The following is an 18953-nucleotide window of genomic DNA, read 5'->3' as shown; positions in this document are numbered from 1 at the left end:
AAATCTGCTAAGCCCCAGGCTTCAACCAGTTCTCGTATAGTAACCTAGGCACCTGAGAGCCCTTCCTGGATAGATCTGCCTGGTCTATGCTGGGCTTATGTTCTAAGCAAGGTTTTTAGATGGCTTTCTAAGCTGAGGTTGCTAGGTGGCAATCCTGCCTTCAACCATAGCTAAGGAAGTTGCTTGATTCTTAAGATGGTATGTTTGTTTAATTCATCCACAGCTTGAACCCTAAAATGCTTGATTTTGGATTGGTAAATGATCAAACTTGGTGAATAATTTATGACTTTTCTTTGTATTGTCATATATATTTCGTCAGTGGGTTGGATTACTCTTAACGGTGAAAATTGTTAAGATGTTGAGGAGCAGTACTCTGCTTAGTTATCTTCAAGGAGTTCGTGATTAGCTCACTTTCCTTTCTTTTTAAGACTAGCTCGTTGCTTATTAATTTAGGCAGGAATTTAGGACTTGTCTATTTGTGTTGTGTGTTTCACATACTTTTTCACTCGTTCTCTCCTCCAGTACAAATCAGCATATAGCTAGTTATATAGACAACAGGTAGAAAGAGAAAAAGTTCCAATACCTTCCGAACAAGGTTTATTCGTATAAAAGAGATCTCTATGTATTAGTATTTCAAATGTGCATGCTAAACTAGTGAAGTTATTCGTTTTGTTTAGGAGTGGTTATTGGCAGTTCCTCATTTCTGCTTATTCTTTTTGTTTTATGAATAATGAGTGACAACCTCATGCGATTTACTGTTTCTACTGTTCAGTTTTTTTGTTTGAGCATTTCTTATGTGACCAGTCTGATATGCCAACCGTAGATCATTCAGTGACCATTATGCAGACCCGATATTTGACTCTCCCTTTTATCTTCTATCTTTGAGACTGTTACTGAAACACTTTTTGAAGAAATTTTTTATTTTGGGAAGTCATTGCTAGACTTATCTGATCTTGGTGTTTCTCAGACTAACAATATCTGATGATTTAGGCTGCTCTTTTAATGATATCCCCTGGCTGGTCTGCTGCTTTTGCTTCGCCTCCTGCTTCCATGGCATTAGCTATGATGGCTGCAGGTGCTGGTGGTGGAGAAACCATGATTCCTTCTAAAAGCACACAAGTAAGGCGTGACGCACCAACTGTTGAGCGAAAGACAGCGAGATCATATTCATTTGTGAACTTCCAAAGGCCTCCTGACGTGCCTAACAAATCTCCACCCGTACCGAAAGATAAAGCAGCTGCAAAGGCTGTTGCACTGGCTGCTGCAAGGGATCTGGAACGTAATGCCAAGATTGGTTCTGGGAGGGGTCTTAGTGCTGTAGCTATGGCTACATCAGCACAGAGGAGAAGTGCCAGAGACTTTGAAAGAGCAAATAGGTGGAATATCTCGGAAGCAATGGGAACTGCATGGGCAGAATGCCTTCAGTCAATTGATTCTAAATCAGTTTCTGGGAAAGATTATACTTCTCAGTCCAATAAGTTTGTTTCATTACTCGTATCCAGTTTCACTTTGGCAAGAGACATTCAGGAAGCAGAGGTATATTTGTTATTCATTTCCTTTTTTTCCTTCATTAACAAGCTTGACAAAAAACATGATATTTTTCAGATGAGCAGGCGCTTTCAAGTGAATATTCTAGATCAGCGCCGTCAATATGCTGGGATTCATTCCTGGAGAAAACTTATACATCGCTTAGTTGAAACAAGAGTGCTATTTGGCCCATTCAGGGCCCCCCTGTACAATCCTGAACACGTATGTGCAGTTGTTCTCTTTAGTTGCTTGTCTTACTGCGTTTTAACTTTCTTTGTGTCAAAAGATTGGAATAACTGTAATTATTTAGTCGTGTAGCTATTTTTGTTTTAAAGCATGCAATTGATTTCTTATAATGATTTCGGATGGAAGTTCTGACTGTTTGATTATACAGGTTTTCTGGAAGTTGGACCTAATGGAGTGTTCCACCAGAATGAGGAGAATTTTGATTCGAAATCTCAAGGGCATTGATCATTTGGGTGCAGCTGCTGATTATGAAGATCAAGCCATGCGCTCTATCTCTGTTGAAAATTCAGATATGGGCAAGGCGGATGATCCAGAAGCTTCATTTAATGCTACTTTGGCTTCTAGTGCTTCAATTCTGATCTCTGATGCAATATCCATGGAAGAGGGTAACGAAAATGATGAGCAGACAGAAACTGATAACCTTGACAACTTTGTAGATAACCAGCATAGATCATCATCAGTGTCATCCGTAACTGAGCAATCTAAGGGACCAGTAGAATCTAGAGTTTCTGCAGATCGAAGTTTTGTACAGTCCATGTCAGTTCCTTTCCATGGGTGCATGACCAGTGAAATCGATGAAAAGATTACTATTGCACTTTCCTCTTTGATGGTGCGACCACTAAAGACTGTTAAGGGAATCTTTCAAGTAAGTCATTTGACATTGCATCAATGAAGTATTCTCATTATTTTCTTGGGATATTAGGTTTGATATATGTAGAGAAAATAGAAAAGTTAATGTTATTTATTCATCTAACCCTAATCTCTCTTAAATAGAAAGTAGGAGGATATTACAAAATAGGTATGAGATAAAATCATATCTAATAACATCTCACAATATCTCAATAATATCTTTTAAACCTAAGTACCAATAATATCTTACACTCCTCAACCTGGAATATATATTACTATATATGTCCAACTCGTTACAAATCGAAATAAAACAGCTAGTTACAAGAGCTTTGACAATGTCATCTTTGTCCGGAATACTTAAAGATATTAGCAATTAGAAAATTACAGTAATAGCTAGTAGGAACCCTAGGCGGGTTAGCTAGTAGAGAGAAACTCTAGACAGGTCAGCTAGTAGAAACCCTACGCGAGTCAGCTAGTTAAAATCCTAGTCGTGTAAGCCATTAAAAACCCTAAGCGGATAAGCCAGTAGAAACCCTAGGCGGGTATGTCAGTAGAAACCCTAGGCGGGTAAGCTATTAGAAACAATGTCGAAAGAGAACATCTGTCGTTTCATATAACTACCAAAAATGACGAAGAGTGAATAATAACTCAGATTAATGTTCATCCATGAGCATCAATCTCGGTCATGTTTATCACGTGAACATTAGACGCAAACTTTTTTTAATGTAATTTTGTGGAGGGTGTTTGATAAGATCTAGAAAATAGAGATGTTGAAGTCGTTAAAGCTGTTGATGCCATCAAAGCCGTTGAGAGGAGCCTTCAACCCCCTTGACGGCCTTGAGATCTAAAAAGATGAGAGGTTGCTAGGATCGAGTAGGCCTGATACCATGTGGAGAAAATACAAGAGTCTTAAGTTATTTATTCATCCAACCGTTACCTTTCTTAAATAGAGATTATGAGAATATTACAAAATAGATATGAAATAAATTATCTAATTACATCTCACAATATCTCAATAATATCTCGTAAACCTAAATACTAATAATATCTAAATATGACACTTATGTCTACTGTCTTCTAACCTAATCAGTGGTCAACAATGTTTCGTTTACAAAATGTATTATCATTTTTGATATAATTTTTGTTGACATTTCTTTGACATTCTTGATGTTGGAGCATTAAACAATATTCAGATTTGTCATTTCTAATATTATTTTCTTTTAGGGCAAAATGTTTACGACCCCCTATAAATTTACATCTATATGTTGCAGTCTAAATTGACTAATGAACAGCCACAAAACCCTTAGGTTTTGAAAACCTTCACTTCACTCCCTAGTAACGCTTTACCTTTTGAAATACTTGCACTACCCCTATTTCTTTCTTCTCTTCACTCAGCCAAAGTCTGCTCACTCGTAGTCCATTCAAGCCCATTCCTCTTATTTTTTTGGTCAAACCGAAATTGGTAGCGATATTCCTTCCCACCCTTTTTAGAATGACATTGAGCCTATTAAAGAATTTGAGGTTATGACGTTGGCTAATATTAGATTTATTTTGAGGGTATGTGGATGACAAGATTGAACTTTGCCAACATTGTGAAAAAAAATTACAAATCATGGAATAATTTGAATAAATTATTTATAACAACTTAACTAATTATTAATATACTGTGAACATTTATACTTGATAAAATGGTAAGAGTCACGAGAAGTGACTACATCTCAAGAATATCTTTTGATCTGGACAATTTGATGACTTAACTGATTATTAATCTAGTGTTGAACTCATATTTATACAGTACGCGGTACGTAGTGGGTCACGGTACAAATTCGGGTACGTAATTCGCCACTTAGAAAATTTGGATTCGTTAGGGGGTAGTTTGCTTCGGTGTGCAAGTTCGGTTAGTGGTTACTTTGTAAATTTTTTAGGGGGCGCTTAAAGTTTTCCAAAGTATATAGCAGAAAACTAGAAAGCTAATTATAAATTTTAATATTTTTTAATACAAAATACTTAAAAATACTTCTTTTTGATAGAGTTTGTTTCTTTGTTCTGTTTTTTTTCCACAGAGCTCATTTTAAGATTATCGTTTCGTTTTACATTTAATTAACACGTGTTTAATTACAGTAAAGTCATCGGCTCATACACTATTATGTCTCCCTTGAGTTAATTGCACTCATTGCATTGCGTCTTGCGCATGTGCACTTAAAGAGACTTCACATCTAACATACTTGTAAGTGATATGCTAATTTTGGGAAACCGGATCATATATCGGAGGGAACCGGTTTGTAAATGTATCGTGAATCGGTTCGCAGGAACTGGACGATGGTTCGAGGGGGTCCAAGGAATCGCGCAACGATGGTTGAACTTGTTTATTGACTTGAGTTTTTGATTTAGAGATGACAATTCTGTTGTTATTGTGTGTTGGAGGAAAGTGTGCTTGTCTTTATTTTGTTTGATGAAGTGCCCAAGCGAGAAGAACTTCGATGGGTTGCTTGTTTGATAGATTTTTGGTGAATAACTTAATGGGTTGCTCTTTAGGTGTGTGGATTTCATTAGGGGTAAGGAAAGTTAACGAAATAGGGGAGAGAAGATAAGGAAAGTTATGAGAATTTCATTCCACTCAGTTACACTCCTTTTTTTTAGGGGGGGGGTGCGTAGGGGAAAATGTTTTTATTGTTGAGAGTGAACTAGGGGAGACTTTTCACCCCTTAAAAACTATCCGAACGGGATGAATGTCATCCTTACCTTTCTTTCTCCCCACCATACAGGGCCTTAGGCTTTGATTTTTGCAGTTCATGAGTTGTTTGGTTTATAATTGTAGAGCTAATTAATTTACAGAAGATATATGATTAGAAAGAAAGATTTTTTTTGTTAGAAATTTAATATTTTTGCCTACCAAAAAGTGACCTAAACTTTCTGTTAGAACTGAGGCTGATGCAAATCCATGGGAGGATAGAGAAGAGAGAGATAAAGAGAAATATAGACAATTTTGAAATTTAAGTAACGCAAAAGGAGGAGGTCTTCGAAAGTTTTTAAAATGCCAAGGGGCTTTTCATGTTTGAAAAGTCAAAGTGGGGTGTGAGACATGCTTGAAAATACCTAGGGGAGTGGAACCAGTTTTCCCTTTTTTTTTGTTTTTCTAAGTTTCAGAATTTGGTTGGTTGGTTGGTTTTTTCATATAACTTGGTAAAAATTGTCCAAATTTTGTTTACAGATCACATTTTGCTAATTATTGACAAAAGGCCAATTTGATCTTCTCTTCCTGAATGCTTATGTTCTCTCTGTTGTACTATTGTATAATCAAATGGGAGTGTTGTAGTTTTTACTTCTATCTCTTTATTGCTTGTCAGTCCTTACTGAAATAGTGTATCACCATACTAAAAATTTCTGTTTATATTTTACCTCAAATGTTTTATTACTCTGCCATAACTTCATGTTTTACCAGGTAACAACAAAAAGAATAAATTTCATTTTTGATGAGCAAATTGGTGGCGGCCTCATGGAGGAGATCACCAATATTACTAGTCAAAACATTGAGAAGGATAAGGATCGAAGCTGGCTCATATCTTCTCTTCATCAAATATATAGTAGAAGGTGAGTTAATTCTGTTTTAATCTTTCCTACAAGTATATTTATCTTTCTACCTTGCCTTAATTGTTCATAGAATACTAGGTTTTTGTTAAAACAGTTGACTTCCTGATATATGCATTTATCAAATGGCTTTTATTACCGGTATTATTATAACTAGTCTTAAAGATTTATATGTATTCTATCTAGTAATATACATGTTGTATGACATATGCATTAAAGTTATGGATTTATGATGCTGCAATGCATTCTCCTTTATACTGTGGGATTATTAAGCTATCACATTGAATTTCACATGTACCTTTTATTCTGGTAACTTGTTTATCAAGTAGACTAATATGCATAGTCATAGTGGTTCCTCAAATGTGCATCATTATTGTGTTGATACTAGATTTATCAAATGAGCTCCAGAAAGGTTATCTTCTTCGATTTTTTCAACGATTTCCACAAATTATCCGTTATGTTACTTTAATATTCGCATTAGAGGGTTGTCATGGTGAACCCTGTGCTGTTGGTCAACTATGTTTGCAATGATGAACAACTTGTGGAAAAAGGACGACTTCCAGCTGGTTTATTGCTGTAACTCAATAACTCCAAATGAATTCCTGTAAAACTATCCACATTTTGATTAGCCGCCAAAACTATGAGATCTGAACTGTCAGTTCCTGTAACTTTTACTTTTGGTGGTTGGCCAAAATTGTGACCATTAGTACCCATCTGTAGTTTAAATCTTTGGTTTGAAGTGTGCGAGGATATTTTTGTAAGCTACTATATGGAAAATAGTTGGTATAGATTTATTGCTCCTTTTTTTTATAGTTATTTTAACAATTCAATAAAACACTTAAATGCCTTAAAAGAGCTTCTGTCAGTTGTCTTCTATCTCACTTAATCTATCTCAGACCTAGCTTCTTGTGTTTTATCTCTATAGTGTCTGGTGCCCCATTCATGAGTATCAGAAAATTAAGAATCTTCTAATTGCAAAACTTCCTTTGTGTTACTTGATCGTGATTAATATATTACTTTAAGATCTCCATTTTTTCTGCATTGTTTTGTGTATCCGAGCTGTGGGCTGTTCTCAGGTCATCTTTGATTTCACAATTTCCTTTAAATTCCGGAAATATATTGTCGTTATGTACTCAATTGTTGGTGCAACAAAATTCATAATGATCTCTTGTATTTTGTCCCTTACACTAGAAGCTTGTCTAACTGTATCTGTGCATTGAGCGAAACATCTGCGGCCACTGTCTTACATTCTTGGATAAATTTTTTTTATCAGCTCGTCTCTTTTGCTTGAAGAACTCATTAACATACAATTTTCATTGGTTTTCGTTCTTTTGACACTCTTCTTTCTGATGGTTATTATGCCTTCTTCCCTTTTTCTGAATCTACCAATTTATTACTATTTTATATTCCTGTTCCACTTGGCTTGCATCATCTGCCTTGCTTTTAGTTGCTTCTTCATATAGTCTGTGCTTTGGGTCCTACTAGTGATGGATATGACCTTTTACTTCTCTGAGAAAATGTTTGTTGTTCAAACTTCAAAGTTTCAGAGTGTAGGCATATAAAATTGCTTATAGGTCTCTTAGCATAGCTCGGCACAAACCGACGAACCAACGAGGCGACGAGGTTGACGAATCGCACGCAAGCAACGGAATACATCCATTCGAGCGTGGAATCAAGCCAACGGTTCGGGAAATCAACGAGTCATTCAAACAAGAGCGGACTCGGACGAATCACGATCGAATCAAGATCGGTTTCGGACTCGAACTCAGAAGTGGATTTACTGCCAAATCAGGATTCGGATCGACTGCCAAATCAGGTCAACAAATCGAGTCCAGACAAATCAACCGCACAGCCGAATCACGGACAAAAACGGATACAACGGAAAAACGACAAAACCCTACGCCTAAGGGGGGCTCGGCCAAAGCCGAGCCACCCGTGGGTGGCCTCGGGCCCACAGCCGAGCCACCACGTGGACGATGGTCGCCAGGTGGCCGGCCACCTCGGGTGGCCGATCCTCGGATCTGTGCGCGGCACATTCGAGCAGAGCCTATAAATAGGCTCCTTTTGTTCATTGTTGAAAAGGTTGGAACTTTGACGGGCGAAACTACTGCGCGATGAAGATGCGCTTGGAGTTTTGAAGACTGAGGACTTGAGATTCAGATTGATTCTCTGGCGAGCGTCTACGCACAAAAGGACAGGAGTTGAGAGAGGTAAAAATCAGATCTAAGATTACACGGATAGGTCATGACCTCCGATCAACGCTTGGCCTTTGATCCGAGATTGTGGCGTTATTTTCCTTGGTGAACTAATCTCCCCCGGCTATTATTTCTTCGCGGAATACATACCCGTCGTACTGTGTAGATCCGACCGAATCTAGATCGCGCGGTGGTCCACGGATTAACCCCGGCGTTGGCAAAGAACCCACCAAAGCGAGCGACCGCAAAACAGGAGCTCGTGATTTGTTTGACAAACAAGAGAAAAAGTTGTAATCTTTCTTTTATTTTATTTTGATTTTCGTTGTAACCGGATCTTATAAAAAGACCGGATCTTTGTAACTCAAAAAGTTGTTATTTAAAGATAGCAATGGAATCAATAATGAAGAAAGACACGATTTTTCCCGCGAACAATCTGGCGACCACAGTGGGAGCCGCCGATTTCGCTGCCGAGATCGGAGCGTCGCAGCCGCGGATCTCAATCCCGGTCGTGGAGGAGGTCGAATACGAGTTCGACCAGCAGAAGTTCGAGGAGTACTTGTCGTCCTCGTCCGGATCAACCTCCCCCCGCAAGTCCAAAAAGTTCTCCTCCAGGAGAAAAACTCGTTGGTATGAAGACGTTGAAGACACCAACGAAGATCTTGCCCCGTTTGATGCCAAAGTCGCATCGGGTGAGATTCCTCCAATTTCCAACCAAGGCAGATCTGCTCTGGCCAACCCTTCTGCCGCAGGGGGCGTGGTGACTCTCTCGAAGAGAGCCCGCCAAAGGTAACGTCAACGCCTTGCGAAACAATTCGCAAAGGCCATGGAGTCTGTTGACGGGATCCGCTACAACGTGGATCTGAAGAACAAAAGAGGCAAGCAGCCTCAACAATCAATGAATGGTGGTTCCTCCAAGCCGCCAACAATGGAATGGGTCCATGTCAAACGGAACCGATCAACGCTGGAGGAGCGCATTCGCAAGCGCCGAGCACTATCAGCGCAGGCACGGGCTCAAGCTGAAGAAGCCCGTAGGAAGTTGCAGAAAGAGGTGGCTAAGAAACCGCCATCAACCCGCAAAGCTTGGAAACCGAAGTCTGAAGCGGCGATTCAGACTAAGGAGCAACAACTGCAGCCTCCGAAAGTTCAACCTCGGTCCACGTCCCGAGGAGCGAAGCGAAGCTCCAATCCAAGAACGTTTGGACCCACTACGAAAGCCCCAAACAACGCAACATGCTGGGGGTCGCCCCAAGCGCACTACTTTGCGCATTGAAGTTCAGGAGCCCGCTGAGAATTCACGCCCAAAAAGGCATGTCTCAAGGCGCGTGACTCTTGAAAGTCCAAAGAAGGCAGTTCGTTCTCAGAAGGAAACGTTATCGTCTGATGATGATTACGTTATACCTGAGAAATCGTGCCAACACACGATAGGTTGCTCCGACTTTCAAACGGAAGAGCTGTACTATCGTGCTGGGGGTACGAGCAAAGCCAGAAAGAGAAGTCCTCGAAGGCTAGAAACTCAGTGTCCTTGTTCAAAGCTTATTCGGACGGTACTGTCTGAGTGCAACTGCATCAAGGCAGTCCCCGAGCGAATTTCAATGTTCGAAAGGCTTAGTACCGAAACGCCAAGACCAAGGTCTGGGCGCTTCCGACAAAGAAGAAGGGTAATTAAAGACGGAGAATCTCCGAGGGTCACCACCAATATGACCAGCAAAAGGGCATCGACAAGGGATAATCCCGAGTCAATTCCGCCAGTACCCTGGTATCTAACTCGTCTGTAGTCTGGAGCCATCACACGAGGAACTTATGGTAGGGTTCGGACAAGACTATCTTCAGAAGATGAAGAATCTGATGCTGGCTCCGCGGTCCCCGCGAGTCGCTGATGATAAGCGCCGAACAAGTGGCCAAGATGCTCGAAGAAGCCATGGCTAAACAACAAGAGAGCTTCAAGCTCGAAATGCAGATGGTCATGCAGAATATGAGAGAAATGCATGACCAGCAAATCCAAGCGCTGACGAACCAGCAAGGCGAGCCAAGTCATCGTAACCAGGTTCATCAGGAAGATGAGGACACGAATGCGAACGAGACTCATAATGCCAATAATCCTCCCGTCAATGCAGGGGGTGGTAATGAGAATGCTGATGGAGACTCAGGTGAAAACCTGAAGATTAAAAATCTCGAGAGCAAAATCAATACGTTGATTTCCGCTCAAGAAATGAAGAAGATGGGCATCCCTTGTCCATACACACGAGAATGGGAATCAATCCCCTATTCGGCGAAGTTCAGTCTGATTAACTTTACGCCGTTTGATGGGAAGGGTTCACCCACTCAACATTTGATTTACTTCAAATCGCACCTGGGTGTTATCTCTGGTAATGAGCCTCTGATGGTACGGTCCTTCGTTGGCACTCTTCGCGGAGCCGTCTTCGATTTGTATCGTCGCCTCAAGCCCGGAGATCGGATCATTGCTCGATGAGAAGCAGAAGGACGGGGAGTTAGTCGACACCTTCGTCAAAAGGTTCCGGAACAAGGCGTTGAATTGCCGGGACCCGATCACTGAAGAGTTCATTCCCCCCCCCTGCCACAACAATCTTTCGTTGGATGTGTTGGAAGCAATGGGAACAGCACCGTCCAAAACGTGGAAGGATCTGAAGGTCCGAGGGGAGCAAGCTGAGCGATTCCTTCGAAGGAAGAAAGCCGAGAGGGGTCAATCAACAACTAAGCCTCCGAATTCTAACTTCGCCTCCCGTGGTAAGGGCAAGACACCTGCAGCGGCTGTTGATGCTAATCAAACATCGCAACAGCAATCCCGGAGACAGCAGAAGACTTCGGATATCAAACGTCGCAAAAGCAACTCCGAAAACAGCAAAAGACTTCGGGTCCGAGACTCCAAAGAGAGTATTCCTTCAAGGACGAAGACGTTCCAGCCATCTTCGAATCCCTCCTTGGAAGCAACAAGATCAAGCTACCACCTATCACGAATCAGGAGGAAGCTGACAACACTACGGACCCAAAGTACTGTGCATACCACAGGAGGGTCGTTCATCCCACCAAGGATTGCTTTGCTCTCAAGAATAGCATTCAGACCTTGATTGAAGCCAGCGTCATATCGCTCAGATAAGCCAAATAAGAACGAAAAAACTCCAAAGAGTATACGAGTATAAACTGTTTCTCAATCCTCCGACCGGTATAAGAGGTTAAACTACTCCCTGATACTCCAATAGGTATATGAGTCTAAACTGTTTCCCCACTGTTGACGGGAAGTTCCTGGAGAATGTTAAGCTAATATTCTTAAGGATAACCCGGTGTAATGGGAAGTTCCCAAAACCACAGCAATGTAATGAATAAGAACTCCCATTCTCACCATGTCTATGCACTCAACACTCTCTCTGTTAGAGTCTGGACGTAAAGTACCCACTTGGTCAAACCTTCTTACAGTTAGGACCACAGTCAAAATCCCCTCTCGATTCCCCCAATGAACGAGAGGTCCACAAATTGAGCGATCAAACCTTCCTACAGTTAGGATTGTCTCAAAACACCCACTTGGTCAAACCTTCTTACAGTTAGGACCACAGTCAAAATCCCCTCTCGATTCCCCCAATGAACGAGAGGTCCACAAATCGAGCGATCAAACCTTCCTACAGTTAGGATCGTCTTAAACCTTCCATTCGGTCAAACCTTTCTACAGTTAGGACCAAAACCAAAATCCCCTCTCGATTCCTCCAATGAACGAGAGGTCCACTTTCAAATCGAGTGATCAAACCTTCCTACAGTTAGGGTCACCTCAAACTCCTGTTTGGCCAAACCTTCCTACAGTTAGGGTCAAAACCATAATTCACTCTCGATAAACGAGAAATTCATCTTTAGTTCGGTAATCAAACCTTCCGACAGTTAGGGTTATCTGAATCTTTTCGATTCTCGGAGTGGAGATCCCACTCTTAGTTTCACCTTTCCGGATTCTGGGTGGAGATCCCACCTCGAGTCTCCTTTCCAGCTGAAGATAGAATATAAAATTCTTCTTCTTTAGTTTCGGGAGATAGAATATAAAATTCCTCCTCTCCTATTTTGGGTTCGTCTTTGCCCCAAGAGAAGACACCACCTTTTTTAACTCTCAAAATCTGTGCCTCACAGGTACAGGGAATTTTATCCCGAATCCTAAGTAGGGATAAGTCAACGCCTAACACGCGTTGCCGGTTTAGTCTTTCACCGATTGAAAAAGACACTAGAATTCCAGTCTAGGAAGTTTATCCCGAATCCTAAGCAGGGATAAGTCTGCGCCTAACACGCGCTGCCGGTTTAGTCTTTTTCCGTAGAAAAAGACACCAGAGCTCGATTCTGGGGTATTCTATCCTGAAACCTAAGCAAGGATAAGTCTGCGCTTAACCCGCGCTGTCGGTTAGTTCTTAACCGTTAAAAAGAACACTCGTTCACATATTCAACATTGTGACAGGTTGTTATTAATAACACCAAAATCCATGCCTTACACGCATGGGGAATTTCATCCTGAATCCTAAGAAAGGATATGCCGACGCCCAACACGCGTCGCCGGGTTAGTCTTTCTCCGTAGAAAAAGACACCAGAGTTCGATTCTGGGGTATTCTATCCTGAAACCTAAGCAAGGATAAGTCTGCGCTTAACCCGCGCTGCCGGTTAGTTCTTAACCGTTAAAAAGAACACCCGCCCACATATTCAACATTGTGGCAGGTTGGTATTAATAACACCAAAATCCATGCCTTAGACGCATGGGGAATTTTATCCTGAATCCTAAGAAAGGATATGCCGACGCCTAACACGCGTCGCCGGTTTAGTCTTTCTCCGAAGAAAAAGACACCAGAGTTTGATTCTGGGGTATTTTATCCCGAAACCTAAGTAGGGATAAGTCAGCGTCTAATACACGTTGCTTGGTAACCTGTTCCCATAACAATGGTGAAGTCTATGTATTCGAAGTCATAGCCACAAGTTACATGCAGAACGGATTTAGATAATCCGCATGCTAGCCCGACTTAAATGGTAGTCGGTAAAGGCTAATCAAATCCGTTGAAGGCTGGGGGTTAGCCAAAAACCCTAAAGTCAACGCCTAACACGCGTCGCCGGGTAGTCTATTCCCGTAAGAAAGACGAAGTCTACGTATTCAATATCGTAGCACTAAGAGCGTTAACTCTCTTAGCACAACGTCACATGCGGAACGGATTTAGACAATTCGCATGTAAGCCCGATTCAAACGGTAGTCGGTAAGAGCACGTCAAATCCGTTGAAGGCTGAGGATTTGCCAAAAATCCTAAGTCAACATCTCATACACGTTGCTGTTTAGTCTTTTCACAGGAGAAAGACGAAGTCTACGTATTCAATATCGTAGCACTAAAAGGGTTAACTCTTTTAGCTTAACGTCACATGCGGAACGGACTTGAACAATCTGCATGCTAGCCCGACTCAAACCCTGACGCATCAGCTTCATTAGTTGGGCTCGTGACTTGAGCATCCTACGACGTTCGAAACCCTAGGGTCGACGCCAGTCAACGCGTAACCCTAGGTCAACGCCAATCAATGCGTTGCGACCAAACTTAAAACGTACGACGTTCGAAACCCTAGGTCAACGCCGGTCAACGCGTTAACCCTAGGTCAACGCCGATCAATGCGTTGCAATAAAAGAATCAATACTCCGAAAAGTATACGAGTATAAACTGCTTCTTAAGACTCCAATAAACATATGAGTATAAACTGTGTCAGACGCCGGACAATGCGTCGCAATGAAGCTTGGACGCCAGACAACACGTCGCAAACAAAAACTCAACGCCAACAATCGATGGTCAGCTAAAGATTAAAAAAATCAGGAATCGACTTCAAGTTTAAAATTCTGACAACTGTCAGACAAAAAATGCAGCACCGGAACTCTTACAGACATTCGACAAAGCACCGAATAGCCTGAAGAATTGAAGGAAATGAAGAAGCAAAAGCCATTCCAAAGTCGCCGTTATACCGACTGAAGGTTGGGACAATCATATCCAAAGTATTCCAGACTCTTCTATAAAAGAACGAGGTTGAAATACTTTGAGGGGGTATCTGTAGGCATATAAAATTGCTTATAGGTCCCTTAGCATAGCTCGCACAAACCGACGAACCAACGAGGCGACGAGGTTGACGAATCGCAAGCAAGCAACGGAATACATCCATTCGAGCGTGGAATCAAGCCAACAGTTCGGGGAATCAACGAGTCATTCAAAACAAGAGCGGACCTCGTGACGAATCACGATCGAATCAAGATCGGTTTCGGACTCGAACTCAGAAGTGGATTACTGCCAAATCAGGATTCGGATCGACTGCCAAATCAGGTCAACAAATCGAGTCCAGACAAATCAACCGCACAGCCGAATCACGGACAAAAACGGATACAACGGAAAAACGACAAAACCCTACGCTAAGGGGGACTCGGCCAAAGCCGGCCCAAGGCCGAGCCGCGCCTGGGTGCTCGGCCAAGACGCGAGCCACCCATGGGTGGCTGCGGCCAAGACCCGAGCGCACCCATGGGTGGCTCGGCCCAGTGCCGGCCACTCATGGGTGGCCGACCCGGATCTGTGCGCGGGCACAGTTCAGAGAGCCTATAAATAGGCTCACCTTTGTTCATTTGAAAAGGTTGGAACTTTGAGAGCCGAAATTCTGCCGAATTAAAGATCGAGCTTGGAGTTTTGAAGACTTGAGGACTTGAAGATTCAGATCTGATTCTCGGCGAGCGTCTACGTCACAAAAGGCAGGAGTTCGAGAGAGGTAAAAATCAGATCTAAGATCTACACGAGGTCATACTCCGGATCAAAGCTTGGCCTTTGATCCCGAGATTTGGACGATTATTTCCTTGGTGAACTAATCCTCCCCGGCTATTATTTCCTTCGCGGAATAATACCCGTCGAATCGTGTAGATCCGACCGGATCTAGATCGCGCTGTGGTCCACGGATTAACCCCGGCGTCGGCAAAGAACCCACACAAAGCGAGCGACCGCAAAACAGGAGCTCGCGATTTGTTCTAAAGGAGAAAGTTGTAACCTTTTTTATTTTCTTTGATCTCATTGTAACCGGATCTAAAAAAGACCGGATCTTTTGTAACTCAAAAAGTTGTTATTCAAGATGACAATGAATTCAATGAAGGCAATTTTCCCCGCGAACACAGAGCATATGCTCTTTTCCGACAGTTTTTCTTGCACTTATATGACTACTTTGTACCTCAGTTTTGTGTCATCGGCCAGGATTCTTGCAACTTCAGTTTCTTATTTAGGATTTTATAGATCAATCAGGTCTTAGTTGTAGACATCTTTTTTCTATAATATTTGGTGGAATCCGAAGTAATAGATGGACTAGTCAATTCCATTGTCTCCCTACTGGATTGCGTAGTGAGGGAGCAGTAGAGAGGACCATACAGTCATAATATATGTTTGGATCTTTCTTTCTGAATGGTTAAAGCCAGAGTTGTCTACTCATGGTCATGCAGGAATAGTTTTGACGGTGGGATGACTTGCCTTTTCTGTTTTATAAGAAAGCTGAAACTAGATAGTGTGGATCAACTTGCATCTGACTGTCTTCCATTCTTCTGTAAGACAGCATGGTGATTTTTTCACTGCTATGTTAGCTATTTGACTTTTGCCTAAGTAAATAATGTAAACATGCTTCTTATAGTTCTATTAGTTAGCACTTTTCATCTTTTCCTTAATTCCTCTCCGGGTCTGCTGCAGATATCTGCTCCGGAGAAGCGCTTTAGAATTGTTTATGGTTGATCGATCAAACTTTTTCTTCGACTTTGGGGTAAATATTTACAAGTTTATTATTGATGGAAGTGGCCTTTTATGATCAAAGAAGTAATAATTAGTTTGTGCTTGGAATTGCTTTAGAGTCTTGAAATGCGGAAGAAAGCATACCGTGCAATAGTTCAAGCCCAGCCGCCTCATCTGAACAATATTTATCTGGCAACACAGGTCTGTCGCTTTTCTTGTCACGATTAAGAACATCAATTCACGGTTGATCTCTCTTTTCTTATATATCGGTCTTGCAATTCTTTTTATTTGCTGTAGAGGCCTGATCAATTGCTTAGAAGAACTCAGCTAACAGATCGGTGGGCAAGGTGGGAGGTAATCTTTACTGTTTCTTTTTAGTTTAAGCTTAAATATTTTATCTCCTGCCCTCACATCCCTGTGTGTGTGTGTGTGTGTGTGTGTGTTTGTGGGGGTGTCTTTATGTGCGTGTGCATGCGTGCATATATTTGTAAGTCAGACACTTGGTAAAATCATTTCTTGTATGCAGATTAGCAATTTTGAATATCTTATGGAGCTGAACACAATGGCTGGACGTAGTTACAATGATATCACCCAGGTCTATTTTCTTGAGCTTTTCTTTACGATACCCATCAGCTGCAGTCCTTGCGAATAGGTTCCTAATAACCATGTACTGTTTACAGTATCCTGTTTTTCCATGGATCTTAGCAGATTACTCATCTAAGGCATTGGATCTTAGTAACCCTTCTTCTTACAGAGATCTTTCCAAGGTAGTCATAATTGTTTTGGGTAATAATCTTTTATTTTTATTTTAGCTTCTTCCTTTAACTGGTATTCAGAATATTTTGTTATTTTGCAGCCAGTTGGTGCATTAAATCCTGATCGGCTCAAAAAGTTTCAAGAGAGGTATTCTAGCTTTGATGATCCCGTCATCCCCAAGTTCCATTATGGTTCACACTACTCCAGTGCAGGAACAGTAAGTTCTAACAAACTACTTTAAAATCCTTGCTTTGCATGTTGCATCTACTTACTATTTTTTTTCCCCATGATACTCCTGGCACAGTGTGTCAATCAGCTGTGATATTTTTTCTACTGGCACTGTGTATTTCATCAAATCTATAAACATCAATTTTGCAACCTTGTTATCTATTAGCCAAGCATCTGGAACCTTAAAACTTGCACTTAAACTTTATTTATTTGTGAATACATCCATTTCTATAAATGGTCAGTCACAATTTACATGGGTAAAATATCTTCTAGGGTTATTATTGTGTTTGTGTGACTAATGTATTGCATCGTCTGTAGCAAAATTCTAAGGCTGTAATTGGCTTTCATATGAGAATTAATTGCATAATCCATATTCCTGCAGATATTCATATAACCATTGATGTGGTCTTGCCGTGCCACGAAGTTCTACTTTTTAACAGACTAGCAAGGACAACCGAACCCCCTTTTTCCTCCTTCTACCCCTCTTCACAAATAAATCTCGACAAACATTAGCGCTGAAGTCAGGTTGCTTTCAACTCTGCAATGAGACTGAACACTTAGTTTTAACATATAGATAAAAGAAGAGGGAGGAATATTTTACTCCTTGGATGCATTTACATAGACATGTCAACATGAAATCTCACGTACTCCTTCCAGATATAAGTAGTTCACTGTTAGAAACAAGATTGCAACGGTGGAATATGAAAATGTTTGATAATAAAGAGGGAAATCATTCAGTTTTGTAGAAAGCAACATCTATATAGAATACCAAAATAAATATATCAAAGTAACATAAAAGGTTCATAACTTTGATTAGCTCGACAACAGTGACTAACAAAATAAGCACAAAATAAAAGCCTAGCCATACAAATTTTCATGATCAGTTGCCATCATAAGTTATATTACATATAACTTAAGCATAACTTATATTATACGTAACTTTTGCTTAACTATATAACTTGTCATCATAAGAAGTCTGGAAAAGTTAACTAAATTAGCACTAAACAGAAAATAAAGAATGAATGTGTGGGTAATATTATCTACTGAACCGAACAAAAACTTATTGCAAATGTGGCCCTGCACTAATCAAATGGAGTTTAATAACCAAGCAGAATGTAACACAAAAAGTAGCATGCAAACCAAATAAATGAAAATATTAAACAACTAAAAGAAAGGAAACAAATACATAGAAGCTTGCAAAACAAGCTCTAGACTCCTTGCACCACCCCCAGCCCAGATACAAACCCACTCCAAGGAAACTAAAATATTTTACTGTACGGGTGTAGGATGAGAGTTTATTGTTAATTACATGTAAGTAACAAGATGAAATTCTGTGAATAGTGTTAGTTGTGCTGCACATTTGATGTATAGTTAGTACTCTGTTTCTAGATAAATTAGAGTGAACTCACATCTTTACCATTCATTTGAGTGTGAGATTAAGGGTTAATTGCACAGCCTCCTTGTAGTATCGTTGTTCTGCATTTACTACGCTGTAGTTCTTTGTTGCAAATATACCCCTTTGGGTGAAATTCTTTTTGGCTCTTTTATTCTTGATGGAATTTTAACAGATACTGCTCTATCTGTAGCAATTAAACTACAAGGGCAGTATGTTCAAGAGTCAATAAAATTAACCTAAAGGCCCTGTATGTAACAATGAAACTAAAATAAAGTAGTATGTTCAGAACAACCATACTGCAAAGGCTCTCTCTGCAATTAACCCAGAAATTAAAAAAATGTTTCTTTTGGGTGCTGAGGAAGGCACAGGGGTCATTAAAAAGAAGGGAAATTTTCTATTGGAAATTGAAAGGATTTGAAAGAAATTGACAGTAAAGGATGAACTCAAAGATTTACAATCCTAAAAAAGCAATTTACCTTCTGAATTGAATAGCGACAAGTCTAGCTCTGTACTTGGCAAAGACATGCTGAGAGAGATCAAAATGCTGCTGAGGGGGAAAAGTTTTGTTGGCTAAAAAGTTCATAAGAAGAAGATATTATTCTTTCTTTTTTTTACATATTTTTCTTTGGTAATGAT

The 18953-nt window shown here is 40.7% G+C and overlaps 1 protein-coding gene across 1 annotated transcript in view; it reads left to right on the top strand.

The window, feature by feature from the left end:
- LOC109846927 (BEACH domain-containing protein C2-like) overlaps nucleotides 1-18953 on the top strand; it is an 86983-nt gene that overhangs the window by 54611 nt on the left and 13419 nt on the right. Inside the window, exons 15-24 of the mRNA XM_020416166.1 lie at nucleotides 991-1536; nucleotides 1606-1749; nucleotides 1922-2419; nucleotides 5846-5994; nucleotides 15899-15968; nucleotides 16055-16138; nucleotides 16235-16291; nucleotides 16464-16532; nucleotides 16618-16704; nucleotides 16794-16910. Coding sequence (XP_020271755.1) covers nucleotides 991-1536; nucleotides 1606-1749; nucleotides 1922-2419; nucleotides 5846-5994; nucleotides 15899-15968; nucleotides 16055-16138; nucleotides 16235-16291; nucleotides 16464-16532; nucleotides 16618-16704; nucleotides 16794-16910 — 1821 coding nt within the window. The remainder of the gene's footprint in view (nucleotides 1-990; nucleotides 1537-1605; nucleotides 1750-1921; nucleotides 2420-5845; nucleotides 5995-15898; nucleotides 15969-16054; nucleotides 16139-16234; nucleotides 16292-16463; nucleotides 16533-16617; nucleotides 16705-16793; nucleotides 16911-18953) is intronic.

The sequence above is a fragment of the Asparagus officinalis genome, chromosome 7 (assembly GCF_001876935.1).
Source record: "Asparagus officinalis chromosome 7, Aspof.V1, whole genome shotgun sequence".
NCBI lineage: Eukaryota > Viridiplantae > Streptophyta > Magnoliopsida > Asparagales > Asparagaceae > Asparagus > Asparagus officinalis.
The sequence above is the reverse complement of the archived record's forward strand: the minus strand, read 5'-3'. Positions and strand labels throughout refer to the sequence as shown.